Below are 27,835 nucleotides of genomic sequence, written 5' to 3'. Positions count from 1 at the left end.
GCCTTTAATTAAATACAAAGTCTAAGATTATACGTGAGGTTGTGTGAAACATCTAAGTGACACCTGTGGAAATCTTAAGCACCTGATATTTGTCCCTGCACGAGAAGAGTGTGTGCTTGAAGGGCCGGAAGGTTTGGTGTCTATCAGACCCGCATCTTTATTTTCTATTTGTCTCTCTTTTGAGTCAACATACAATGGCAAGAGCGTTACTGCTGCTGGGTCTATAGAAGTGTTTTAATGATTGCCTCAAGTTCTCCACTGTGCCTAGAATGGCTTCTCAACAACAGCTACTTTGCCTACATGCAGCTCTGCACTGTGCTTGCAGCATCTTCTCCACTGTGCGTAAAAGTTTCAATCGCCACCTTATATCAGTGTCTATATCGGTCTCACACAGTAGTTGCCTGTAGAGCTGCAAAGATATTTCGTACTTTGAGACCAAAAAATATCTTTACTTTTAGCTAATGTTTTTATTAATGACCAGTAAAAAGCAGCTCTCCCAACAATAAACATTTTAGAATAAACAGGACAAAACAGACATACACAAATCCAAAAGGCTAGCAGCCAGCATGGACCTATTGGCTTTCTAAATGCTTGTTCTCTATTGTTTCTGTAGTCATCTCTTAACTGGCCTTCATCAGTCATTTGAAGTCGGTCTTGTCAGCCTCCTGTAATCAAGCAAAATAAAAGTAAAAAACTACATTCAAACATACATATACATGTTGAAGCTCTTCATCAATTGGTCTGTTTTTTGTAATTCATATTTTGCTTCCGCCAACAGCAACATACAATATAGGGGAATGGGTCAGCCCCCTTCAGCCATTGGCTCTCTTCTTATGTGAGTAGTAGCCTTTTCCTGATAACATCTGCACGTTAGCTTAAAGAGATGTGAACTTCTGTGTCAAAGTGTGTGGACAGATGGCGTACGTTGCCAATTACTATTTCTTTCCACATCTTATCCTTTTTTTAAATTATTCGTATTCATCTTTGTCTATTTAAACTAGGTGGTCTATTTACTAGACTGTCACGCTGTGCTGAGCAGCAAGTCATCTTGTTGCACTGCACTGCGTGACAGGGATATGGCGCATTCCTGCCTTTTCCCCTGCGCAGGCTCCATTTGGTGGCCTAGCGCCAATGCAGGCACCGCATGGTGCAAGGGTTCCTGAGCAGCATGGAGGATTGTTTTTGTGCAGGAAGGATTACCTTCCTGCACAAAAACAATCCTGAGAGGCATAGCTTTCTTTCTATGTGTGCTGCAGAATACAGGACATATAGAAAGAGGAAGTAACGAGGAAAAATAAAGATACGTATCCTAGTTACGTCCCACCTGAGACGGCGCATCTTTTTGGTGCATTCCCAGGTCTATCAGTTCAGGTAAATAGGGGATTGGTCTATAAAAACCCTGGCAGTTGCATGGGAACACCCCCGCAACGCCCATGGAATGACTTCCCAGGTCACAGTAAGGCAACGCAGTGATTTGCGCTGCATTATCTTACTCCGGATTTATGGAGCCACTCAGGGACACGCAAAGTGGCCATGCATGGCTTCATAAATCACATGCAAGGTTTGCGTCTCTCGCAGTACATTGCGTAGTGCAAGAGCGATGCAAACCGGCTCATAAACAGGCCGCAATATCTGCCACTCAGTAATTTAAAGACAATGGCACCTTTTCTTTGCAAAATAAAATATCATATTTTCCTGCGATAGTCACTGAAACTACATTAGGTATACCTGTACACACAACATTTCACAGCCACGTTCTTGTTTCAGACATTGTAAATAATGAACATTAAGTAACGGCGTCAAGTCGCTTTTGCATCAGTCACGCGAGTAGATTTCCAAGACGGACTCAATCCTTCCTTCAGAGTTTGAGGGAAGAAAACCCCTGTGCTCCAGAACTCCTTCTGTGTGCTCCAGGAGCAGGAGTGTTTGTGTTTTCTTTTCTTCTGCTGCCCACACTACACTGAGTTTGTGTTTGCAATTTTAGATAGCGCCAACTCTGCACAAAAGCAGTGGGCGCTTTACATGAGCACAGGTTACACTAGAAAAGGTCATATTTTTTCTGTAACACATGGAGATTTAGTGATCTTCCCAGAATCACAGGGTGTTAAGCTGACGCTGGACCTCGAACCTGGTTTCCCAGTCGGTAGATATGGCTGTAGCGCCCCCACGTATGTGATATTACTACTCGCCTGTAATGATACACACAGTAACCTTCCCTGGAGTTAGAGACAGTAAGTTACATTATACACAGCTCCTTTACCTGGTTACAGTGCTCTCACCTGCGCTGCAGACAGTCTCTTCACTCCCGTCCTGTCCCCGGCAGGACCCGCAGCGCCCCCACATTCACCCCTCCCTCGTCGAGTCCTGGACAGAAGAAGGGCTGCAGGGTGAAGGGGAAGGAGGCCCCGGAGAAGGTGAAGAGCAGAGACCAGTCATCCACATTGTACATCGAGAGCCTGCCCGCCTCACAGTCCAGGAAGAGACCTACAGCCCTGGGGGGGACACGGGGGGTCAGGAGGGTGAAGGGGGAGGTGACAGCTACATATTCACCATCTCTGAGCACCACTGTCCAGAATCCATTCTCCGGTGATAGTGTGATCTTCCCCTTCCTGCTCACAGACTCATCACACACCCCCAGGTCCCAGCCAGTCTTGTCCCCCACCTCCACCTCCCAGTAATGCCTCCCGGAGCTCAGCCTCTCTCTGCCCAGGACAAAGATGTATTCAGTAAATCTCTGGGGCGTGTCGGGCAGACCCTGGTCTCTGTCTCCCAGCCTCACGCTCCTTCCGCCCTCGGACATGACGAGCCATGGATGAGCAGTGTCCGGATCCAGGGTCACCGCAGCTGCAGGAGAGAGAGAAGCAGAGGCCAGCCAATGAATCACAGCAGTAATTACGACTCACCCTACCACGGAGCACCCACAGGCAGGTGCTCACAACAACACAACACCTCTCAGCCTTCTTTCCATACACAATCATACAGTCCTCGCACTTCTCGGCAGACTTCTTTAGTAGGAATATAATGCTCTAGTATTGGAAAAAGAAGACACAATCCAGCTCGAGAGGAGGCCTGTGCTGCGCGCCCGGCTCTAGACTGCCGGTTCTAGGCTCTAACACTGTGGGGAAAAGTTTCATACCACAAGAGTAACAGAATAAGAAATGTAAGTAAACAGGTTCTCAACGTAATCAGCATAAGTAACTCATTTAAAGCAATGGCACTAAGATGGTTTAATGAAAGTAAGTTATAAAGAGTTCGGAAACAGCAGGAACCCCTCAGCGTCCCCCCCCGACCCCCCTCCTCTTCAGTCCGCCATAGTGACATCCACCCAAGTTCAAAAAGTTGTGCTTCCCACTGACAAAGTGAAAGCATCCCCTGACGCACAGCCGTTAAATCCTACTGGGAATCACCCAGAGTTCCTCAAAAGTTCAACACAAATTTTCAATGTTCAAGTGTTTCTTTATTTCTCAAAGAAATTACTTATTTGATTAAATTCATCAATTTTTCACTTTGAATGCATTTTAGTAGTACTCAAGTCCAATGCATTTCGGTCAATTAGACCTTCATCTGGGACCACATGAGCTGAAACAAGGTATAACAGAAGTAGTGTCACAAAACATATAAAAAATAAAATAGTACATACTCTTCAATACCATCATGCTGCTAATAGTGACTTATTGTGAAATACATCCCAGTGCACAACCAGCTTCTGTGTTATGGTGACATTTTATCATAAAAAACGCCTGTACGGGCACTCACAATTGTAGTATTTGTCAACGTCTCACGTATTACACTTGTGATCGCATAAATGAAACTGTCAAGGAAAATGCGTGAAATCAGTTCAATATAAAACCTTCATTTGTAACTGTAACTGGTCAAAAAAAGAACTTAAATTCGGTGCAACGTTAGCGTGTTATTAACTCACTTCCTCGACGCATAAACCAGCGTCTCCTCTCTCCTACTCTCAGTTAGACAACGCGGTCAGCAGTCTTCCGGCATCCACTAGACGCCGGTCCAATCATTCTCAATATAACTCTCACTGCGTTATTCGTGGTTCACACAGTTACTGTGATTGGGCGTTCCCCGGTCATGTGATCGGGGTAACGTCCAATCCTGATCTGTTTCTAGTGCAAATGAGTATTGAGGAGGTATTACAAAACATAAATATAAAACTGGCACTGTGTAAATTCATCTAACGATGAGTGTTGTGATAATGCGTAACAATGTAAAAATAAACGGTGGGAATAACGATAAAAAAGCAAAATTCATGAATATTCAACAAGAGTATAACTTAGAAATGGATGGCTACTGCATCCGCCAGTATGGATAAGGCAGAGCACAAAAAGTGCTTTTTTTCTACGTCTTTTGCAAGTTCATAAATAACACATGAATTCTACCCGGTCATTGAGTCCAAAGGGCTTGTGGGTATTCAACAGATACATCCAGCTATTCTCCCTCTGAAGGAGAAATCTGTTGTTATCACGACCTTCTCTTTTCTCAATTACTTTCAGGATCGTGAACTGGAGTTGGGAAACATTATGCTTAGCTTCGTTGAAATGCAACGCTATTGTGGACTTCTCATTAGCCGTCCTTATATTCGATTTGTGTTCGTTTAATCGGGTTTTTATTTTTCTGATAGTTTTTCCTACATATGCCTTTCCGCATGGGCATTTAAGCATGTAGATGGCGTTGGCCGTATCACAGGTAGCATTGACATGTAACTTTATGTTGTGTCCCTTCATGGGATGTGTGATCATGTTTCCTCTTATGATGTTATTACAGTGACCACACTGCAAACATGGTCTTGTTCCTCGGTATATCTCATCTTTAGAACTTTTTTGTTTCAACAGTTCTCCTAGATTTTTGCTTCGAGTGAAAGCAAAGATTGGTTGTTGTTCGAAACTGGGTTTAAAGTCAATTTCCGCTCTGAGAATACTCCAATGTGTCCGTATGATTTTCTTAAATTTGTGACTCATGGTTGAGTATTTAGATACCACTGTCATTCTTTCCTGTTTGTTTTTTGTTCGTGTTTTCAGTAGTTCTGTCCTCGGTATCTTCTTTACTTTCTCAATGGATTGATCGACAAGCATATTGGGATATCCTCTTTTTAGAAATCTGTCGCCCATCGCTCTCAAGGTATGGTCAACTTCACTATACTCTGAGGTGATTCTTTTTGCTCTCATCTGTGATATCGGTAGATTCTTTTTTAGTGAGTCTTGATGGAAGCTTTGAAAATGAACAGTATTGTTCCTATCGGTCGATTTTCTGTGCATTTCCGTTTGGATTTTTCTTTCTTTTAGATTTATTCGCACATCCAGAAATGTTATCGTGGATTTGGAAGTTTCCCATGTCAGTTGGATTCTATCGTTTCTCCGGTTCAATTCCATTAAAGCATGCTGTAACGTGTCTTCCGTGTTCTTCCATATTAAGAATATATCGTCTATGTATCGGACAATTATTTTCAGATTATTTGTCCATGTTGGGTTATTCAGTATGTGTTCTTCTTCATATGCCTTCATGTATAGATTCGCATATACAGGGGCTGCGCAATTGCCCATGGATGTTCCGACCAGTTGTTGGTACCATTCATCGTTGGCCTTAAAGTAGCTGTGGTATAGCGTGAAAATTGTCAGTTCCATAAGAAAGATTTGCATGGATTTATCATAATCAGTTGCTAGGATAGCTTGTTCCATTGCTTCGATGCCACTTCCGTGGGGTATCGAAGTATATAAGGACTTAACATCTGCCGTACAGAGAATCAGTTCCTCATCTTCTTCAAACTCCAACTGATTTAACTTTGTCAAAAAGTCGGTGGAATCTCTAATGTATGTCGTCATGTTTTGAACTGAAGGTTGCATGTATTTGTCTATGAATTGACCTGTGGCTTCGTGTATGCTGTTTTTAGTAGATACGATGGGACGCAGTGGAGGGTCCCATAAGTTCTTGTGCACCTTCGGCATCATGTAGAACGTCGGGCTGCTGGGATTTTCTTTCAACAGGAATTTTTTGGTTTTATCATTTATAGTACCATTCTCCCTTGCTTTGTTAATTATTTCAGTCAACTTTTTGGTGTATTCTTTAGTAGGATTTAGATTCAATTTCGAATAAGTGTTAGAATCAGCTAGATGTTCTTTGACTTTTTGTTGGTACATGGTAGCTTGCATTATAACAAGGGCTCCGCCTTTGTCAGCCTTGGTACATATTATCTCTTTGTTCTCAGCAAGCTTTTTCAAGGTATCCAAGTCTTTATTAGTCAGGTTTCTGCGAGGTCTTTTTTCAAACTTTATTTTGTTCAAATCTTGTTTGACCATGGTCTCAAATAAGTCAAGGGTTTTGTGACTTGAAGGTGCCATAAAAGTGCTTCTGGCTCGTAGTCCTTTTAGTTGATCCTGTCCAGTTGCCAAAGGTTTATCTACTACATGATCAAAAAAATATCTCAACCTAAGTTTCCGCATGAGTTTAAAAAAACTGATTTCCAGTTCCAATGGATTTGTCAAGGTGGTGGGAACAAAGGACGTACCCTTTTCCAATACTGTAAGTTCTTGGTCTGTCAATTTGTAGTTGGATATATTGATCACTAGGTGGGTTTTGGTGTTGTCTTCTTTTTCTCTTTCTCCTTTATTTTTGTTGTCATGCTTCTTGTGTTTGGAGGTTCGTTTTCTCCTCCCGGATCTCCTTGTGGGTCTGGGCCTTGTGTCCCTTCATGGGATGTGTGATCATGTTTCCTCTTATGATGTTATTACAGTGACCACACTGCAAACATGGTCTTGTTCCTCGGTATATCTCATCTTTAGAACTTTTTTGTTTCAACAGTTCTCCTAGATTTTTGCTTCGAGTGAAAGCAAAGATTGGTTGTTGTTCGAAACTGGGTTTAAAGTTAATTTCCGCTCTGAGAATACTCCAATGTGTCCGTATGATTTTCTTAAATTTTTGACTCATGGTTGAGTATTTAGATACCACTGTCATTCTTTCCTGTTTGTTTTTAGTTCGTGTTTTCAGTAGTTCTGTCCTCGGTATCTTCTTTACTTTCTCAATGGATTGATCGACAAGCATATTGGGATATCCTCTTTTTAGAAATCTGTCGCCCATCGCTCTCAAGGTATGGTCAACTTCACTATACTTTGAGGTGATTCTTTTTGCTCTCATCATCTGTGATATTGGTAGATTCTTTTTTAGTGAGTCAGTTCTGAAACATTTCTTGCCACGTAGGAGAGCAGCACGCAAAACTACAAACAAATAAAACATTGCCAAAATGCAGTATGAAGAGATTACAAAGAGTACTGAAGCAAGGGCAGACACGTTTGGATTTCAAGAGGGGGAAGCCTCTAGAATCTACTCTTTAATTCAGGAAGAGATGACTCAAACATCTTCCAGTAGGACAAAGGCACAAAATTTGAAACAACTGATCTACATCTCTAAGCGCCATATTAACCAAAAACTACACGCAAGTACACTTATCCGCTACCATAAGGCTCAACGCATACCCAGAGGTCTACGAATTGCCCTCAAGCCATCCCTTTGTAAAAACTCTAAGTCCTTTCAAGATAAATGGTACGCTATATGGAATCGTTGTTCATTGGATCTCATTCTATTAATTATAGAGGAACTTTCGCTTATTCTGATAGACTTGACCAAAGAAATGGAGGAACTTACAGAAGACTTGTCAAAAATGATGACTACGGAAGAACTAGATGCAGCCCTAAAGGATGCAAAAGAACAAATAGACCGTCATACTCAAGAAGTGAATGAGAGAAAATTGAGAAAATTTAAACGGGACACGCTTGATTACAAGCTCGGGGAGGTGTACACATGGGCAGATGTGTACGCCCAAAGAAGAAGAAATCGCCCGTACACCCCATACACCGACACCTCATCATCAGGAAGCAACAGTACCAACAAACCACCTCCGAACAGAAACTATCTGCCTAAAAAAACAACACAGAATGCACAATCCAATGAAGAAAGGATCACCAAAAAGGGAACGACTGGAACAGAAAAGCCAACAGAAGAACCAACGACTTCAGCAGCGAGTGGTAACACCGAGGATCTTTTTTTAGTCGAAGGCCCAGACCCACAAGGAGATCCGGGAGGAGAAAACGAACCTCCAAACACAAGAAGCATGACAACAAAAATAAAGGAGAAAGAGAAAAAGAAGACAACACCAAAACCCACCTAGTGATCAATATATCCAACTACAAATTGACAGACCAAGAACTTACAGTATTGGAAAAGGGTACGTCCTTTGTTCCCACCACCTTGACAAATCCATTGGAACTGGAAATCAGTTTTTTTAAACTCATGCAGAAACTTAGGTTGAGATATTTTTTTGATCATGTAGTAGATAAACCTTTGGCAACTGGACAGGATCAACTAAAAGGACTACTAGCCAGAAGCACTTTTATGGCACCTTCAAGTCACAAAACCCTTGACTTATTTGAGACCATGGTCAAACAAGATTTGAACAAAATAAATTTTGAAAAAAGACCTCGCAGAAACCTGACTAATAAAGACTTGGATACCTTGAAAAAGCTTGCTGAGAACAAAGAGATAATATGTACCAAGGCTGACAAAGGCGGAGCCCTTGTTATAATGCAAGCTACCATGTACCAACAAAAAGTCAAAGAACATCTAGCTGATTCTAACACTTATTCGAAATTGAATCTAAATCCTACTAAAGAATACACCAAAAAGTTGACTGAAATAATTAACAAAGCAAGGGAGAATGGTACTATAAATGATAAAACCAAAAAATTCCTGTTGAAAGAAAATCCCAGCAGCCCGACGTTCTACATGATGCCGAAGGTGCACAAGAACTTATGGGACCCTCCACTGCGTCCCATCATATCTACTAAAAACAGCATACACGAAGCCACAGGTCAATTCATAGACAAATACATGCAACCTTCAGTTCAAAACATGACGACATACATTAGAGATTCCACCGACTTTTTGACAAAGTTAAATCAGTTGGAGTTTGAAGAAGATGAGGAACTGATTCTCTGTACAGCGGATGTGAAGTCCTTATATACTTCGATACCCCACGGAAGTGGCATCGAAGCAATGGAACAAGCTATCCTAGCAACTGATTATGATAAATCCATGCAAATCTTTCTTATGGAACTGACAATTTTCACGCTATACCACAGCTACTTTAAGGCCAACGATGAATGGTACCAACAACTGGTCGGAACATCCATGGGCAATTGCGCAGCCCCTGTATATGCGAATCTATACATGAAGGCATATGAAGAAGAACACATACTGAATAACCCAACATGGACAAATAATCTGAAAATAATTGTCCGATACATAGACGATATATTCTTAATATGGAAGAACACGGAAGACACGTTACAGCATGCTTTAATGGAATTGAACCGGAGAAACGATAGAATCCAACTGACATGGGAAACTTCCAAATCCACGATAACATTTCTGGATGTGCGAATAAATCTAAAAGAAAGAAAAATCCAAACGGAAATGCACAGAAAATCGACCGATATGAACAATACTGTTCATTTTCAAAGCTTCCATCAAGACTCACTAAAAAAGAATCTACCGATATCACAGATGATGAGAGCAAAAAGAATCACCTCAGAGTATAGTGAAGTTGACCATACCTTGAGAGCGATGGGCGACAGATTTCTAAAAAGAGGATATCCCAATATGCTGGTCGATCAATCTATTGAGAAAGTAAAGAAGATACCGAGGACAGAACTACTGAAAACACGAACTAAAAACAAACAGGAAAGAATGACAGTGGTATCTAAATACTCAACCATGAGTCACAAATTTAAGAAAATCATACGGACACATTGGAGTATTCTCAGAGCGGAAATTGACTTTAAACCCAGTTTCGAACAACAACCAATCTTTGCTTTCACTCGAAGCAAAAATCTAGGAGAACTGTTGAAACAAAAAAGTTCTAAAGATGAGATATACCGAGGAACAAGACCATGTTTGCAGTGTGGTCACTGTAATAACATCATAAGAGGAAACATGATCACACATCCCATGAAGGGACACAACATAAAGTTACATGTCAATGCTACCTGTGATACGGCCAACGCCATCTACATGCCTAAATGCCCATGCGGAAAGGCATATGTAGGAAAAACTATCAGAAAAATAAAAACACGATTAAACGAACACAAATCGAATATAAGAACGGCTAATGTGAAGTCCACAATAGCGTTGCATTTCAACGAAGCTAAGCATAATGTTTCCCAACTCCAGTTCACGATCCTGGAAGTAATTGAGAAAAGAGAAGGTCGTGATAACAACAGATTTCTCCTTCAGAGGGAGAATAGCTGGATGTATCTGTTGAATACCCACAAGGCCTTTGGACTCAATGACCCGGTAGAATTCATGTGTTATTTATGAACTTGCAAAAGACGTAGAAAAAAAGCACTTTTTGTGCTATGCCTTATCCATACTGGCGGATGCAGTAGCCATCCATTTTTAAGTTATACTCTTGTTGAATATACATGAATTTTGCTTTTTTATCGTTATTCCCACCGTTTATTTTTACATTGTTACGCATTATCACAACACTCATCGTTAGATGAATTTACACAGTGCCAGTTTTATATTTATGTTCTTGTAATACCTCCTCAATACTCATTTGCACTAGAAACAGATCAGGATTGGACGTTACCCCGATCACATGACCGGGGAACGCCCAATCACAGAATAACGCAGTGAGAGTTATATTGAGAATGATTGGACCGGCGTCTAGTGGATGCCGGAAGACTGCTGACAGCGTTGTCTAACTGAGAGTAGGAGAGAGGAGACGCTGGTTTATGCATCGAGGAAGTGAGTTAATAACACGCTAACGTTGCACCGAATTTAAGTTCTTTTTTGACCAGTTACAGTTACGAATGAAGGTTTTATATTGAACTGATTTCACGCATTTTCCTTGACAGTTTCATTTATGCGATCACAAGTGTAATACGTGAGACGTTGACAAATACTACAATTGTGAGTGCCCGTACAGGCGTTTTTTATGATAAAATGTCACCATAACACAGAAGCTGGTTGTGCACTGGGATGTATTTCACAATAAGTCACTATTAGCAGCATGATAGTATTGAAGAGTATGTACTATTTTATTTTTTATATGTTTTGTGACACTACTTCTGTTATACCTTGTTTCAGCTCATGTGGTCCCAGATGAAGGTCTAATTGACCGAAATGCATTGGACTTGAGTACTACTAAAATGCATTCAAAGTGAAAAATTGATGAATTTAATCAAATAAGTAATTTCTTTGAGAAATAAAGAAACACTTGAACATTGAAAATTTGTGTTGAACTTTTGAGGAACTCTGGGTGATTCCCAGTAGGATTTAACGGCTGTGCGTCAGGGGATGCTTCCACTTTGTCAGTGGGAAGCACAACTTTTTGGATTATTCATTGGGTGTCCGAAGGCAAGAGGCGCCGCCTTGACTGCACGCAGAAACTGATAAAAGCTACAAATTATAAGTTAGAACATAACACACCAAAAAGGAGCAGTGCGCTCAAAAACCTCTTTTTATTTTCAATCCACCCAAGTTCCCCTCTTTAGCAGTGAAATAGTCATTCCCCTCTCCACAGTCTTGGCCATAAGCACCATAAGGTCACATTTCTGCTAAACTCTCTGTCGCCAATGATACAACTTTTCACGAAAAACAGGCTGATGTTTAAAAAGCGAAAACCAAAATATGGGAGAAATATGGAGAAGTAAAATCCGTGGCAGAAATGTTACAAGCAAAGGCGTCCACGTGCATATGGCTGCCTCCTGTTTAACACGTTTTATTTAATTGTATTATATAAACGACTGAAAGGCCATGTTTTTCCTTATTTACTTCTACACTAAGCTTTCTTGGTGGATTGTTAATGTAAATTCTATCATAAACACTACAAACATCACTTTTTGGTTTCTGCACTGATGGGCCAATCGAGGCAGGCCTATTTCTGATACTTTGATTCACGAAGCCCTGGTTTATTAGGACTCTGATGCAATGTTTTAAATCTTACCAGATATTACTCACATAATATCCGATTCCTTCAATGCGATAATGCAAGCAGGGCACATCTGATATAGCCGAGGAGCAGTGGGGCACTGGACTCTCACATAGGAACCCGTGGAACAATCTGTATTATGGGGTCCGCCTGACACTGGACAAAGGAAAGCAGAATGGGGTTTCTTGACCCAGGACAGAATAAACCTGACCAGAGGGAGGTCACTGCACAGAGTGGAGCACTGGTGAGGCAGTGCAAAGAAACATCTGGGAGCGCTGGGAGGAGGTAGCGACCATTGTATGGTGATGAGGGAGTGCAAAGCCAAGGGCTGTGCAGGGACTGGCATTGCAGAGACTGGACTATGCTGTGTGGACTATGCTGTGTAAGGACGGCCGCTGTGCAGAGATTGGACCATGCTGTGGAGGGATTGAGGTTGTGCAGAGATTAGACTATGTTGTGCAGGGATTGAGAATGTGCAGATTGCATACTTTTGTGCAGGGACCAATGCATGCAGAACGTGGACTATGCTGCATATGGATCGAAAGTGCAGAGATTTGACTATGCTGTGTATGGATTGGGGCTGTGCAGATTGAACTGTGCTGTGAAGAGATTGAGGTGGTGCAGAGACTTGACTATGCTGTGTGGGGATTGAGGCTGTGCAGTGGTGTGTCTATGCTGTGCAGAGATTGCTGCTGTGCAGAGACTTGATTATACCGTTTAGGGATTGCGGCAGTGCAGAGACTTGATCCTGCTGTGTTGGGGTTCAGGCAGTGCAGCGATTTGATAGTTCTGTGTTGGGATTGAGGCAGTGCAGAGACTTGATAATGCTGTGTGGGGATTGAGGCTGTGCAGTGATGTGTCTATGCTGTGCAGAGATTGCTGCTGTGCAGAGACTTGATTATACTGTTTAGGGATTGCGGCAGTGCAGAGACTTCATAATGCTGTGTTGGGGTTGAGGCAGTGCAGAGACTTGATCCTGCTGTGTTGGGGTTGCTGCAGTGCAGAGACTTGATCCTGCAGTGTTGGGGTTGACAACTAAGAATGAGCAACCCTGAAGGATAAAATCTATGTATTTTTGATAATTAGCTGTAAACTGGCAGATCACCAGGAGGGACATCACATTAGGATTAGATGTAAACTGGCATAAAGCCAGGAGGGACTGTACATCAATATGTAAAGCAATGTACAATATGAATCATAAGTTGTGAACTGGTGACTGGCCAGGAGGGTAAATGATAAAGAACATTAATGTCTTATACTGACTGGCAATTGGAATATATAGCATTTAAATGAGTTCAACAAACTATAGACAAACATGTACCATCACCAACCAATTTGTTCTATCTGACATTGTAATTTCATGATCATTGCTTCTATTAGATGCTGATATTACTCTATAAATTGTAGGTAACTCCATTTGTAAACCTACACATTTACAAGTTTCTTAGAATAAGTAAAGAATAATAGGAATAAGTATTTTTGAATGTATACTTTAATCGCGAAATAGTAGGATACTAAACAATCCTGAAACAAACATAACACAAGCGCCCGTTTGTTAATTATTTATTGGTCGTCATTCAAGTCGATTCTTTAGAAAATAAAAACAAACAAAACTAGTCCTTTTCACTATGTTAAATAGACAATTTGATTTGGTTGCGCCTCCCCCCCCCCCTTTTAATGAAACAGAGTAATTACATATTCTGCATCACCTCCATTCACGACTATTAAGGTCGGTAAATTGAATATTACAAGATGGCCGCTACTCTCCTTTTAGAGGAGATAAAGAAAGGACATCTCGCTAGTCCTATGAAATCTGAAGGCTTTTTAATCAGTTTAGACTCGGGTGCACTGCCTGTTCATGCGCACAACTGTTTCAAATGATATTGTTACAGGTGCAGATCGGCGAGTGGACAAACCTTAAACCACTCGGACTGAGTAGACAAACTTGCCACTTATCTAACTGAAAGGGTTGCCGATGCACTCAAAACACAGTGATTAGATTGTTAAGTAACAATACAACAAAATTTTAGCAACATAAATGACAGAAGTAATCCAACAGAACTCCAATGAAGGGTAACTCGTGGAGTCTTTATTGCAGTATACAGCCAGCCGACACGTGTTTCATCGCACTCGCGATTCATCAGGGCTGAAACAAACAGATAGTTGACAATAGAACATGTGTCTTGCATGGATATATTTACAACAAGACCTCGGTGTGTGGCCTGTACATGCTTATTCTTAGCTTCTACTGCAGTGAACGTACAATGATTGACCTTTTTAACGTATCAGTGCCACCACAACACATCCGTGTCGAAAGTGTGCTGAATGCCGATATTATCAGTCGACGTGTTGGTGACTAGTGAGTTTGTGCTGACACGTTCCCTGAGCTGAGTGATATATAACATCATAATTGTCGTAGCGGAAAAAGTGTTCTATCCGTGTACGACTCATTCATACTACATGCTTAGTGAGTTGTGTATAATACTGTGACTCAATGCACAGAAAGGGCACATACCTAGATGTAAATGTAAATGTATTTGAGCTTATATAGCGCACAGCTACCCACAAAGGGTTTCCCGGCGCTTGCTTAGGGAACCCGTCCTGGTATTCCCCTGTGAGATAACCCCGGCAGGGTATCCACAAGGTGAAAGCCAGGCATCCCGCCGCGAGGGGCCGTTGTGGAGATTAAGTAAGCTATTTCCCAGAGTCGCAGAGTGTGAACCCATGAGTTGAGAAGGCACCAGAGCGAGAATTATCAAGTCTGTGGAATTTTTTGAGCCCAAGACCCGCCGAGGCGGGGAATTGAACCCTGGTCCAGGGACGATCTCAGCTTCCGGGTCTGCCGCCTCTAACCCCTGAGCCACACTTCTCCAGATGGCTATGTCAAAGTCAGAAGGTCTGTGTATTCAACATAAGAAATAAACAGGAACAAAAAGGGAAAAACCTCATCACTAAATATCATGGTTGCGAGTAATCAGGCAAGAAGCACAAAAATAGTGAGACTGTAAAGTAAAAGAAAGGAAGCTCACCGCTCAGCTGGCGATAATTCCGACCCAGCCGGGCCCTTGACCGATGATACTCGGTATGAGTGTATACGATGACGAGTAAAATTCACGATTCTGTAACTAGACCAAATGTACTGAGTTACTATACGAAAGTCCGAATTCAAATATCAGAACTAAAATCAACTGTCATCCAGTTTAAGGATTTGGTATCATGGCTTATGTCAGAAATGCGAAAATCAAAAAGAACATCGTAACAGATTATTAACGAGCATAGATCTGTGGACACTTACGAATCATACCCCAATATTTCAGTTGGGTAACGTGACATATTTGTTAAGTTAGGATCCGGTATGTCCTTCACAAAAAGTATTTAAGAGTTTGATAAAAGACTTACATGTCAGTACTATAGCCGTTTCTTTAAGGCTCGGAGGTCTCCGTATTTAATAGCTCCAATGTTGTAGGAAACGTCGAACAGGGTACTGTTCTGAAAAAATTAGGGGCCCCGGTAAGAGTAATGCCCAATTATACTATATTTGACAGGATCGTGACGGAGGTAGGAAAATTTCACTGGCTTACCTATTAATTGGTTCAATCCTCGTTTTAATGCCGGGTATGGCTCCAAAACGACCGGATACCCCAGGCTGAAATGACACCAAATTTACATGGGGTCAGGCTCCTCGTGTGATTCAACAAGACCAATTCCTAGTGAGGAATGTCATATACGGTATCGATTCTCTCTCTCTTTCTTACCTGTGTAGAGCTCTGGAGCGACGTGTAGCGCTTTCTGACCTCCGAGCTGTGTTCCTGTTTGGACACGTGACCGGGTCTCTCGAGACCTTATATACGTCACTGCGCTGCGTGTTCGGTCGACTAGACCGGTTGTGTTTGTTGCGGTTGCGTCCATGTTGGGTTCTCAATTGAGCCCAGATATTCTCATTGTGAAACGCTAGTAAGGAGATGTTGTTATTCAGAAATCAGTATTCTGACGTTTGTGTTTGAGAGGTTAGTGGATGGTGTTACGATGTCGAAAGAAGAAAAAACGATCTCGGTGAACCTCCAGATGAGCTGGATTGTGAGCACCGTGAATAGAACTGGTAGTCTCCCGGTGCATATCCCAGTCATACGTGAATATAATTGCATCCAACATACAAATATAAATCACAATCATAGTTGTCAATTCACATATATAACATCACTTAATTGCTCTCAGAATTATATATTCGGGTATCATGAACAAAATTATAGTAGAGTACAGGAGAGTTATCATAGCATGAAGGATTGTCAATTTTAACATAAGCAATGTAGCTTATTGACAAACACAGATCTACATACAGTGCGGATGTATCACAGTATTTCTTCAATGCCATAGAATTTGACCACTTTGTTGGTCTTATCCTTTTGGCAGGAGGCTACGTGTAAGGCTACTGGGTATTTAGGATCACAATTCAAAATTGCCCTTATGTGTTCCATCATTCTCTCTTTGAGTTGTCTGATGGTGCTTCCCACATAAAACTTTCCACATTCACATTCTATAATGTAAATCACGAATTTGGTAGTGCAATTAATGTTATTCTTAATGACGTAGGTAGGAAACACCATCTGGACCATTGAATTGAGTTGTACCATGTTTGGCCCATTTGCACATGCTGCAGAAACCGCATTTGTAAAAACCTTGGCTATGTTGTGTCATCCAAGTGGTGCGTGTTGTGTCCCGAGGCACGGTAGGACTCAATTTGTTCCTAAGCGTATTGCCTCTTCTGAAAGAAATTTGAGGTCTATCTGCAATGTGATTAGTTAGAGCTCTCTCTGATTTCAATAAACCCCAATGCTTGGTAAGACTCTTCCGTAACACATCATGGAATGAATTGAAGTCAGTCACCATTCTGATTTGTTCATTTCCAGAAACGGTGGGTTTGTGTGTAGTGGTGAGAGTGTGGGATCTCTTAACTTTTCTGACTCTTTTCTCGGCTCTCTTGATTGTTTTAGTTGAGTAGCCTCTGGTGTAAAATCTCTCCTTCATGCTTTTCAAACATCTCCCGAACTCACAGTCCTCACTACAGTTCCTTCTCGCCCTTAGGAATTCGCCATAGGGTATGGCGTTTATTTGATGTGGGGGATGTGAGCTCGAGGCATGCAAGACAGCATTGCATGCTGTGGATTTCCTGAAAAGTCTGCTATGTGGACAGTTAGATGATATGTAAAATTCAATGTCCAGAAATTCAATACTCGTCCTGCTCCAATTCATAGTGAATCGGATCTCCCAAGTATTCTCATTTAGATGTCTGAAGAAGTCATTTAAAAGCTCCTCTGAGCCAGACCAAATTAGGATGCAGTCATCAATATATCGACCCGAGAATATAATGGAGTCGATATACTGAGCACCCTTCTTGCCCCAGATTAGATCGGATTCCAAAGCGCCCATGAATAGGTTAGCAAACGAGGGTGATATCTTTGAGCCCATGGCCACTCCCTTCTTCTGGCGGTACCAGTTTTTATCAAACATAAAAAAGCTAATCCGTTTCTGGAAATGAACAAATCAGAATGGTGACTGACTTTAATTCATTCCATGATGTGTTACGGAAGAGTCTTACCAAGCATTGGGGTTTATTGAAATCAGAGAGCTCTAACTAATCACATTGCAGATAGACCTCAAATTTCTTTCAGAAGAGGCAATACGCTTAGGAACAAATTGAGTCCTACCGTGCCTCGGGACACAACACGCACCACTTGGATGACACAACATAGCCAAGGTTTTTACAAATGCGGTTTCTGCAGCATGTGCAAATGGGCCAAACATGGTACAACTCAATTCAATGGTCCAGATGGTGTTTCCTACCTACGTCATTAAGAATAACATTAATTGCACTACCAAATTCGTGATTTACATTATAGAATGTGAATGTGGAAAGTTTTATGTGGGAAGCACCATCAGACAACTCAAAGAGAGAATGATGGAACACATAAGGGCAATTTTGAATTGTGATCCTAAATACCCAGTAGCCTTACACGTAGCCTCCTGCCAAAAGGATAAGACCAACAAAGTGGTCAAATTCTATGGCATTGAAGAAATACTGTGATACATCCGCACTGTATGTAGATCTGTGTTTGTCAATAAGCTACATTGCTTATGTTAAAATTGACAATCCTTCAGGCTATGATAACTCTCCTGTACTCTACTATAATTTTGTTCATGATACCCGAATATATAATTCTGAGAGCAATTAAGTGATGTTATATATGTGAATTGACAACTATGAGTGTGATTTATATTTGTATGTTGGATGCAATTATATTCACGTATGACTGGGATATGCACCGGGAGACTACCAGTTCTATTCACGGTGCTCACAATCCAGCTCATCTGGAGGTTCACCAAGATCGTTTTTTCTTCTTTCGACATCGTAACACGATCCACTAACCTCTCGAAAACACGAACGTCAGAATACTGATTTCTGAATAACAACATCTCCTTACTAGCGTTTCACAATGAGAATATCTGGGCTCAATTGAGAACCCAACATGGACGCGACCGCAACAAACACAACCGGTCTAGTCGACCGAACACGCAGCGCAGTGACGTATATAAGGTCTTGAGAGACCCGGTCACGTGTCCAAACAGGAACACAGCTCGGAGGTCAGAAAGCGCTACACGTCGCTCCAGAGCTCTACACAGGTAAGAAAGAGAGATAGAATCGATACCGTATATGACATTCCTCACTAGGAATTGGTCTTGTTGAATCACACGAGGAGCCTGACCCCATGTAAATTTGGTGTCATTTCAGCCTGGGGTATCCGGTCGTTTTGGAGCCATACCCGGCATTAAAACGAGGATTGAACCAATTAATAGGTAAGCCAGTGAAATTTTCCTACCTCCGTCACGATCCTGTCGAATATAGTATAATTGGGCATTACTCTTACCGGGCCCCCTAATTTTTTCAGAACAGTACCCTGTTCGACGTTTCCTACAACATTGGAGCTATTAAATACGGAGACCTCCGAGCCTTAAAGAAACGGCTATAGTACTGACATGTAAGTCTTTTATCAAACTCTTAAATACTTTTTGTGAAGGACATACCGGATCCTAACTTAACAAATATGTCACGTTACCCAACTGAAATATTGGGGTATGATTCGTAAGTGTCCACAGATCTATGCTCGTTAATAATCTGTTACGATGTTCTTTTTGATTTTCGCATTTCTGACATAAGCCATGATACCAAATCCTTAAACTGGATGACCGTTGATTTTAGTTCTGATTTTTGAATTCGGACTTTCGTATAGTAACTCAGTACATTTGGTCTAGTTACAGAATCGTGAATTTTACTCGTCATCGTATACACTCATACCGAGTATCATCGGTCAAGGGCCCGGCTGGGTCGGAATTATCACCAGCTGAGCGGTGAGCTTCCTTTCTTTTACTTTACAGTCTCACTATTTTTGTGCTTCTTGCCTGATTACTCGCAACCATGATATTTAGTGATGAGGTTTTTCCCTTTTTGTTCCTGTTTATTTCTTATGTTGAATACACAGACCTTCTGACTTTGACACAGCCATCTAGGTATGTGCCCTTTCTGTGCATTGAGTCACAGTATTTTACACAACTCACTAAGCATGTAGTATGAATGAGTCGTACACGGATAGAACACTTTTTCCGCTACGACAATTATGATGTTATATATCACTCAGCTCAGGGAACGTGTCAGCACAGACTCACTAGTCACCAACACGTTGACTGATAATATCGGCATTCAGCACACTTTCGACACGGATGTGTTGTGGTGGCACTGATACGTTATAAAGGTGAATCATTATATGTTCACTGCAGTAGAAGCTAAGAATAAGCATGTACAGGCCACACACCGAGGTCTTGTTGTAACTATATCCATGCAAGACACATGTTCTATTGTCAACTATCTGTTTGTTTCAGCCCTGAGGAATCGCGAGTGCGATGAAACACGTGTCGGCTGGCTGTATACTGCAATAAAGACTCCACGAGTTACCCTTCATTGGAGTTCTGTTGGATTACTTCTGTCATTTATGTTGCTAAAATTTTGTTGTATTGTTACTTAACAATCTAATCACTGTGTTTTGAGTGCATCGGCAACCGTTTCACAACTCGCTAGTCCTATTTCCACTACCAAACGAACAGGGTATAAAAACCATGAGGCGAGAGAATTACAAGTTCTCTGCCGAATTGCTGCTGCCTGTTGAACTGCGAGGATCGCCTTCGACCTTTGTTTAACCAGGTAAATGGTATATCTGTACAAATGAGGATCTATAGTTGAGAAACTAGTTTAATGTCCTCTGAGCTAGTTTAAGCCTGGGCACCTCATAATATTTATGGTGATCTCCTTATTATCATTTGTAGGACCGCCGTTTTAAGTGAATTTCATTTAAAAGTGATCGAGGGCCTGCAAATCGCTTAAATACACAGGTATGTTAGTCCTCTAACATCGATATCTTACTAGGCTAGTTTTCCGTATGTGGTAACTTTAACATTTGAGATAAAAAGTCTTAGTTGAAATGATATGTGACAAGTTCTCCTTGATTTATCTCCATTAGAAAACTGAAGTATAGACTATCTGTGCATTTTCATCAGCAGCGCCACTTCCAAAGTCACACAGGGAGATATAAAATCAGTAGATTCCTGTCTTTACAGGTAAACCTTTGTTCCCCATGTCGTGGCTGATATAAATAATGGCTGACATGATAATTTTTAATGTGAGCCGTATGTGTCAGTTGAGAATCTCTGCATCTCTTACAGCAACAACACTGTTGTTTCATATATGTATACAGATATGTAATCAGTTTGCCCACCATAACAAACAGATGTGACAAATATTGAAGATCCTTTGGACCAGAATGTAATATATGGTCGACCAAACACACATGATAATGTCGAGAGGTAGCCATACCCTTGTTGCAGTAAATAGAAAATAAGGCCAAGAATATGATTTTTTTGAGAATCTAATGTGTTGATTCCTTCATTCAACTTTAATAAAAATAAAATAACTTTTTATCAGCAATAGTTTGGCCCTAATCTTCAAATAATGCATTCAAGTTACACTTCAATTAAAGGATCGATATGAATGCATTAATTAGTCTATCCTGATATTTGTTCTACCATGAACAAGGGTTACATATAATATATACTCTATAAACAACTTATGGTTTATTTTTGCTTTTCTGAAAACAGATGATTGTACTCATCGCTACCATCTACTTGAATTTGAGGCCCATTAAAACTCCTTGAGCTTCATTTATCTATAAGAAAGGTAAAAGTTTCCGCTGAATCTACTAATTGTGACCAGGTTAAATGGATTAGAATTTTATTTCTTAATTGCAATTGGATTGTTTTGTGTTTCTATACAGACCATATCCACTATATGATGAATCGAGTGTTACAATGTATAACCGAACAATGTTGTTGGTTAACTGACAATACCATCAAGAATGAAAAAATAATAATGAAATCTGTACAAAAGATAATGATGCCGCAATAGGTCTTGAATTATGTTGACAATCTCCTTTCTTCTGAGTATTAAGGTGTCATTGAATGAAATATTATGAATCAAAAAGCAATATAGTTTGTTATTAAATCATGTAGAGAGCTTAGGGTTTTTTGGATAATATATGCAAATCCCTTGAATGGGAATAAAACAGTTTTTTAATTATCGTTTTTACTGTTTTTTAGGGTATTCATGATTTGATTTGTCTGTCCTGAGGATGGTCTCCATAACGCATGTCTAGAGACCGAAACGTCGACTGCGCTTATTCCACTGCTTTTAATGATATAACTTGTAAATAGGTGGATAAGCTACAACAATTGCTGCAAATAGGCTGTTTTATTGATATTTTTTCCTATTGTAGCTTTTGCAACAAATGGTATACCCATGTACATTTTATTTTTGTTTTGTGAATAATTAAAACAAACAGAACTTTTGCATACACCCTGCTATTGCTCTCTCTTTTTATTACCGTTTGGTATTAGCTCTATTTGTTTAAAAACTTTGTCTGACACAAATTGTGCATCAGTGGTGTCAAATGCTTAGGACCACAAAATAATATATAATTTTGAATACTCTACAGTTCAACAAAACCCTTGACGGCACAATTATCCTTTTATACCTGTGTTGGGGTTGAGGCAGTGCAGAGACTTGATCCTGCTGTGTGGGGCTGAGGCACTGCAGAGACTTGATCCTGCTGTGTTGGGGTTGAGGCACTGCAGCGATTTGATAGTTTTGTTGGGAATGAGCCTGTGGTGCAGAGATTGGACTATATACTGCGAAGAATTGTGGACAGTGTTACATTGTGCAAAGAGTATGCCCGAGTATAGAGGGATGCATACAGGGTGGACCCCTTCTGGGATTGTAGGGCTGTGCGGACAGTGGGTTGCTTGGTGTTCTGGGTGTGCAGGGACTGGGGCTCTGTGCAGATGGCCTCTAGAGAGTGGTGATTGTGCTGGGAGCGCAGAACTGCTTAGATGTTTGTGTACATTATGTGGTGGGCTATTCTGGAGGTGGGGACCTGCATAGAGGGGAGAGATATGCAGAGTCTAAGGAACTGTCGTGAACACAGACACAGCTCCCATCTTAGTCATGCCGTGGCTGCTTTTAGCTTTTCTTTATCTTTAATAGAAAGTGTAAAGTTCTCAGACACACGCAAAATGCGGATATCAGGGCTGCCTGCTATCTAGGCTGACGTTTGACTGTTTTAGTAGTGAACGCTGACATCACGTTATGCCCCATTGTCGTACAGGTTGGTATTAAGCTTCTAAGGTCGAGTTCAGATAACATTTTACCATTACAAGTCCGTTTCTTGCTGCTTTCTTTGCTGGTGTTGTTTATAAACAAAAGATTATCCGGATTTCCAGTGTGTCCCTTGAACTCACCTCACGTGACCAACAGTAACCAGAAAACTCTGCGTGCACAGGGTTGCTCAGTGGGCGAGGCTCAGGCTGCAGTCCAACTGGCTTTCTAATTCAATGTTGATGCATTGAACGAAGTCCTTGCATCGGAGGGTTAGAAATCTGACACCTCGGATCTGAGGACACCCCCAGATCGTATCAGAACTGTGGGGGTGAAGGGCTGGGCTCGGAATAGTAGATTGGGCAGATTCAGGGCCGCCTGTACGGGGGCAGCTCTGCAGAGAACAGAAGATTGTGCAGAGTGGGTCTGAGTGAGTCTGAAGAGGAGGAAGGGTTAAACAGTAAAAGCCAGGCCTGGAATGGGCTTAGCTGGTCACTGATTGGATCGATAGAGAATGAAGTGCTGTGGTGGGAGGAATGACAGTGCAGACAGTGAAGGACTCTGAATGTAAAGAGGAGATTGAGGAGAGAGGCGCTCCAGAGGGAGTGTAAAGGATGGAGGTATGTGCAGGTAAAGGAGGAGCTCCAGATGGACTGTAAAGGATGGAGGGCTGTGCAGAGAGAAGATCTCCAGAGGGAGTGGAGAGGATGGAGGTCTGTGCATGTGAAGGAGGAGCTCCAGAGGGAGTGGAGAGGATGGAGGTCTGTGCAGGTGATGGAGGAGCTCCAGAGGGAGTGGAGAGGATGGAGGTCTGTGCAGGTGATGGAGGAGCTCCAGAGGGAGTGGAGAGGATGGAGGTATGTGCAGGTAAAGGAGGAGCTCCAGATGGACTGTAAAGGATGGAGGGCTGTGCAGAGAGAAGATCTCCAGAGGGAGTGGAGAGGATGGAGGTCTGTGCAGGTGAAGGAGGAGCTCCCGAGGGAGTGGAGAGGATGGAGGTCTGTGCATGTGAAGGAGGAGCTCCAGAGGGAGTGTAAAGTAAGGAGGTCTGTGCAGGTGAAGGAGGAGCTCCAGAAGGAGCGGAGAGGACTGAGGTCAGTGCAGGTAAAAGAGGAGCTCCAGAGGGAGTGTAAAGGATGGAGGTCTGTGCAGGTAAAAGAGGAGCCCCAGAGTGAGTGGAGAGGATGGAGGTCTGTGCAGGTAAAGGAGGAGCTCCAGAGGGAGTGTAAAGGATGGAGGTCTGTGCAGGTAAAAGAGGAGCCCCAGAGTGAGTGGAGAGGATGGAGGTCTGTGCAGGTGAAGGACGAGCTCCAGAGGGAGTGTAAAGGATGGAGGTCTGTGCAGGTGAAGGAGAAGCTCCAGAGGGAGTGTAAAGGATGGAGGTCTGTGCAGGTAAAAGAGGAGCCCCAGAGTGAGTGGAGAGGATGGAGGTCTGTGCAGGTGAAGGAGGAGCTCCAGAGGGAGTGGAGGGCTGAGGAGAAAGAGGAGCGCTGGAGGGAGTGAAGAGAATGAAGCGCTGTGAAGAGAGAAAGTTCTAGGAGTGTAGAGCTGTGCAGGTGAAGGAGGAGTTCCAGAGGGAGTGGAGAGGATGGAGGTCTGTGCATGTGAAGGAGGAGCTCCAGAGGGAGTGTAAAGTAAGGAGGTCTGTGCAGGTGAAGGAGGAGCTCCAGAAGGAGCGGAGAGGACTGAGGTCAGTGAAGGTAAAAGAGGAGCTCCAGAGGGAGTGTAAAGGATGGAGGTCTGTGCAGGTGAAGGACGAGCTCCAGAGGGAGTGTAAAGGATGGAGGTCTGTGCAGATAAAGGAGGAGCTCCAGAGGGAGTGGAGAGGATGGAGGTCTGTGCTGGTGAAGGAGGAGCTCCAGAGGGAGTGGAGGGCTGAGGAGAAAGAGGAGCGCTGGAGGGAGTGAAGAGAATGAAGCGCTGTGAAGAGAGAAAGTTCTAGGAGTGTAGAGCTGTGCAGGTGAAGGAGGAGTTCCAGAGGGAGTGGAGAGGATGGAGGTCTGTGCAGGTAAAAGAGGAGCCCCAGAGTGAGTGGAGAGGATGGAGGTCTGTGCAGGTGAAGGACGAGCTCCAGAGGGAGTGTAAAGGATGGAGGTCTGTGCAGGTGAAGGAGGCGCTCCAGAGGGAGTGTAGAAGGTGGAGGGCTGTCCAGATCAAGGAGCACTGGAGGGAGTGTGGAGAGTAAAGGGCTGTGATGAGAAAAAGATCTATGAGTGGACAGCTGTGCAGAGAGATGAGCTCTACAGGAAGTGTAGAGAGGGAAGGGCTGGGCAAAGAGAGGAGGGGTAGAAAGAGCTCTAGAAGGAGCGTAGAGCCCCGCAGAGAGTGGGGACCATATTCCATAAAGTGAACCCTGCAAGTGCTAAGTTACGACACAGTCTCCGCCACAGTTTTGGCCTGGATAATGTCGTGAATAGTTGAAGAGCTGAAGCAGCGCTATTTTACTACCTCTGGCACCGTGGGTGGTTGATTAGTATGGGAAAGTTAAAAGCGTGTTGTTTTTTCTGGAAATGTAACAGCAATAGCACACACACAACAACATAAAACACAAATAACAGCACAACACAGAAAACCAGTCAAAGCAGAATGCAATGCAACAACCACAATACAACACAATAACATCACATTGCAGTAATGCAGCACAAAAAGAAGGCAGTACAAAGAACAGAACACATCACCGCCACAACAAAATGCCACACAGCAAATATGCATACACATTAATTTCACACATTGGGACATCCAGAAACGTTCCTTCATAATATGGTGGTAGATGATGTTTGCACCAAGCACTGCCTTAACTTACCACCGGGGACATAAAATAAAATAACATCAGCCAAAAATGTCAGGGGCTCTAATGGCTGCAATCAAAGTTTTATACCAGGAGCTCCATGGACCAGTCACCACAGGTCTAGCAGTGCTATAGACCCCAACATCAGTGCAGACCCCAGCAGCAATGTAATGCCCAACAATGCTACAGACCCCAGCAGCAACTTAATGCCCAACAATGCTACAGACCCCAGCAGCAGTGTAATGCCCAACAATGCTACAGACCCCAGATGTGCTACAGACCCCAGCAGCAATGTAATGCCCAACAATGCTACAGACCCCAGATGTGCTACAGACCCCAGCAGCAGATCAGGCATCAGCAGTTGTGCAGACCCCAGCAGCCATGCAGATCCCTGAAGTGCACCAGGACCCTGCAGTGCTCCAAACTCCACAAGCGCTGTCCGCCAGAGCCGTGCTAAAGACCCTAGCAGCACTGCAGATCCCAGCAGCACTACAGAACCCAGCAGCCCTACAGATCCCAGCAGCCCTACAGATCCCAGCAGCCCTACAGATCCCAGCAGCCCTACAGATCCCAGCAGCCCTACAGATCCCAGCAGCCCTACAGATCCCAGGAGCACTACAGATCCCAGGAGCACTACAGATCCCAGGAGCACTACAGATCCCAGCAGTACTACAGATCCCAACAGCGGTAAAGAGCTCAGCAACAACGTAGGCCTCAGCAGCACTACAGATCCCAGCAGCACCTCAGATTCCAGCAGCGCTACAGACCCAGAAGTACTATAGACTGCAGCAAATATGCAATGCCAGCAATGGTGCAGACCTCGGCAGCAGTACATACGACAGCAGCACTAAAGCTCCCAGCAGTGCTACAGAACACAGATGTGCTACAGACCCCAGCAGTGGTAAAGAGCTCAGCAGCGATGTAGATCTCAGCAGGCAGGGTCGGCTTTTGGGCATTGCAACCGGTGCCGCAGCACCACACACCAAGCTCAAGTGAACGCTCTTTGTATGACTGGCGAGATAAGGCAGTCTGCAGAGATGTTTCTGTGCATGGCATTTTTTCAGGGTGTAGTTGCAACATCATGTTGGTTAATGCACCATTTGTCTAGTCATACATTTGACTAGTGATAAAGTTGCAAGTAGGGCTTATCTGTTCCTACCGCAAAGTTCAATGTGTAACATGCAGATCCCAGATTAGAATTTTATGTAGATAACTCTTTGGATTATTGCTTTAGTGACAGAGATCCTTTTGTTAGTTGGAGTTCACCAGTTAGAATCCTTCTACTATAGCACAGTGAGCTGCATAGAAATTGAAAGGCATCGGTTTAGAATCTTATTGTTATTTACCTCAGTGTTTAGTTATCCAACAGTTGCCAGAAAATGTTGGCTGAGTAGAAATACAATTTAACAAATACGACACCCCCACTGATTGTGTTACATTTTAAATCCCGAGTTTACAGGTAGATTTACTGATACTTTGGCCTGGTTTGCGGTAAAACAGGGACGCACACCTGGTACAAAGTGCTGTATCAAGGATGTGTCCCATGGGTGCTAGATGGATGTGGATCCCTATCTACTAACTTTCATTGAAAGGGGTTTTGCATAAAAACAATTACAACTCCTCGATGCAGGTGTAAAGTTTATTTTCTTCAAACCTTTCCAACTTTACATGTGTTCTGTGCAAACTGGTAAAGTGTTAAACTTTGTATAAGCATAGAATTGTGTGTTGGAGGGGTATCCTTCCAGTCTAAAACCTATGCATTGACATCACACACACAACCCGCCTCCATGGTGCAAGGACGTGTGTCCTGGGGCACGGTAGACTACAGTATACCAGCACCAAAGGAGAGAACAACAGCAATATATCTTAGTAGATTTGGTGCTGTTGTGCTCGGTCTTTTTCATGCAGTGCAGCACAGCAACTCTGGGTACTGTGCATCGTGGAAACGTAGTCAATCTGTCCCCTTCTTTCTACAGGCGAACCACTTTTAACAAACCATGCATACCAGGATGGATGACGTGACTCCTACACCTTGCCGTCCTCATTGTCTAAAGAGATATTTCCTATACATTGATTTACACACTTGTATGACTCATTGTCTCAGTATAATAGGTTTGTGATGGAAAGTGCTTTGACAGTCTACACTGGGATGTGTAGAGCTATAAGTCAAGTCAAGTCAAGAGATTTATACAGCGCGCTACATACCCATAGGGTCTCAAGGCGCTAGAGGAAGGGTGGGGAATTACTTGTCGAATATCCAAGTTTTAAGTTGCTTTCTGAATGCTAGGTGGTTCTG

The 27,835-nt window shown here is 42.6% G+C and overlaps 1 protein-coding gene across 2 annotated transcripts in view; it reads right to left on the bottom strand.

Annotated features, from left to right (window-relative positions):
• Window positions 1–456: 456 nt before the first annotated feature.
• The window catches only part of LOC147661250 (E3 ubiquitin-protein ligase TRIM39-like), a 134,428-nt gene continuing 107,049 nt past the window's right edge, over window positions 457–27,835 (bottom strand). For both annotated transcript variants that reach the window (XM_086951199.1, XM_086951200.1), the window contains 2 exons: window positions 2,280–2,844; window positions 457–665 (listed from right to left, as the gene is read on the bottom strand). In XM_086951199.1, the coding sequence (XP_086807325.1) occupies window positions 2,300–2,844 (545 nt within the window). In that variant the 3' untranslated portion in view covers window positions 457–665; window positions 2,280–2,299. The remainder of the gene's footprint in view (window positions 666–2,279; window positions 2,845–27,835) is intronic.

Source organism: Lissotriton vulgaris, unplaced genomic scaffold (genome assembly GCF_964263255.1).
Source record: "Lissotriton vulgaris unplaced genomic scaffold, aLisVul1.2 SCAFFOLD_3088, whole genome shotgun sequence".
NCBI classification, from domain to species: Eukaryota; Metazoa; Chordata; class Amphibia; order Caudata; family Salamandridae; genus Lissotriton; species Lissotriton vulgaris.
The sequence above is the reverse complement of the archived record's forward strand: the minus strand, read 5'-3'. Positions and strand labels throughout refer to the sequence as shown.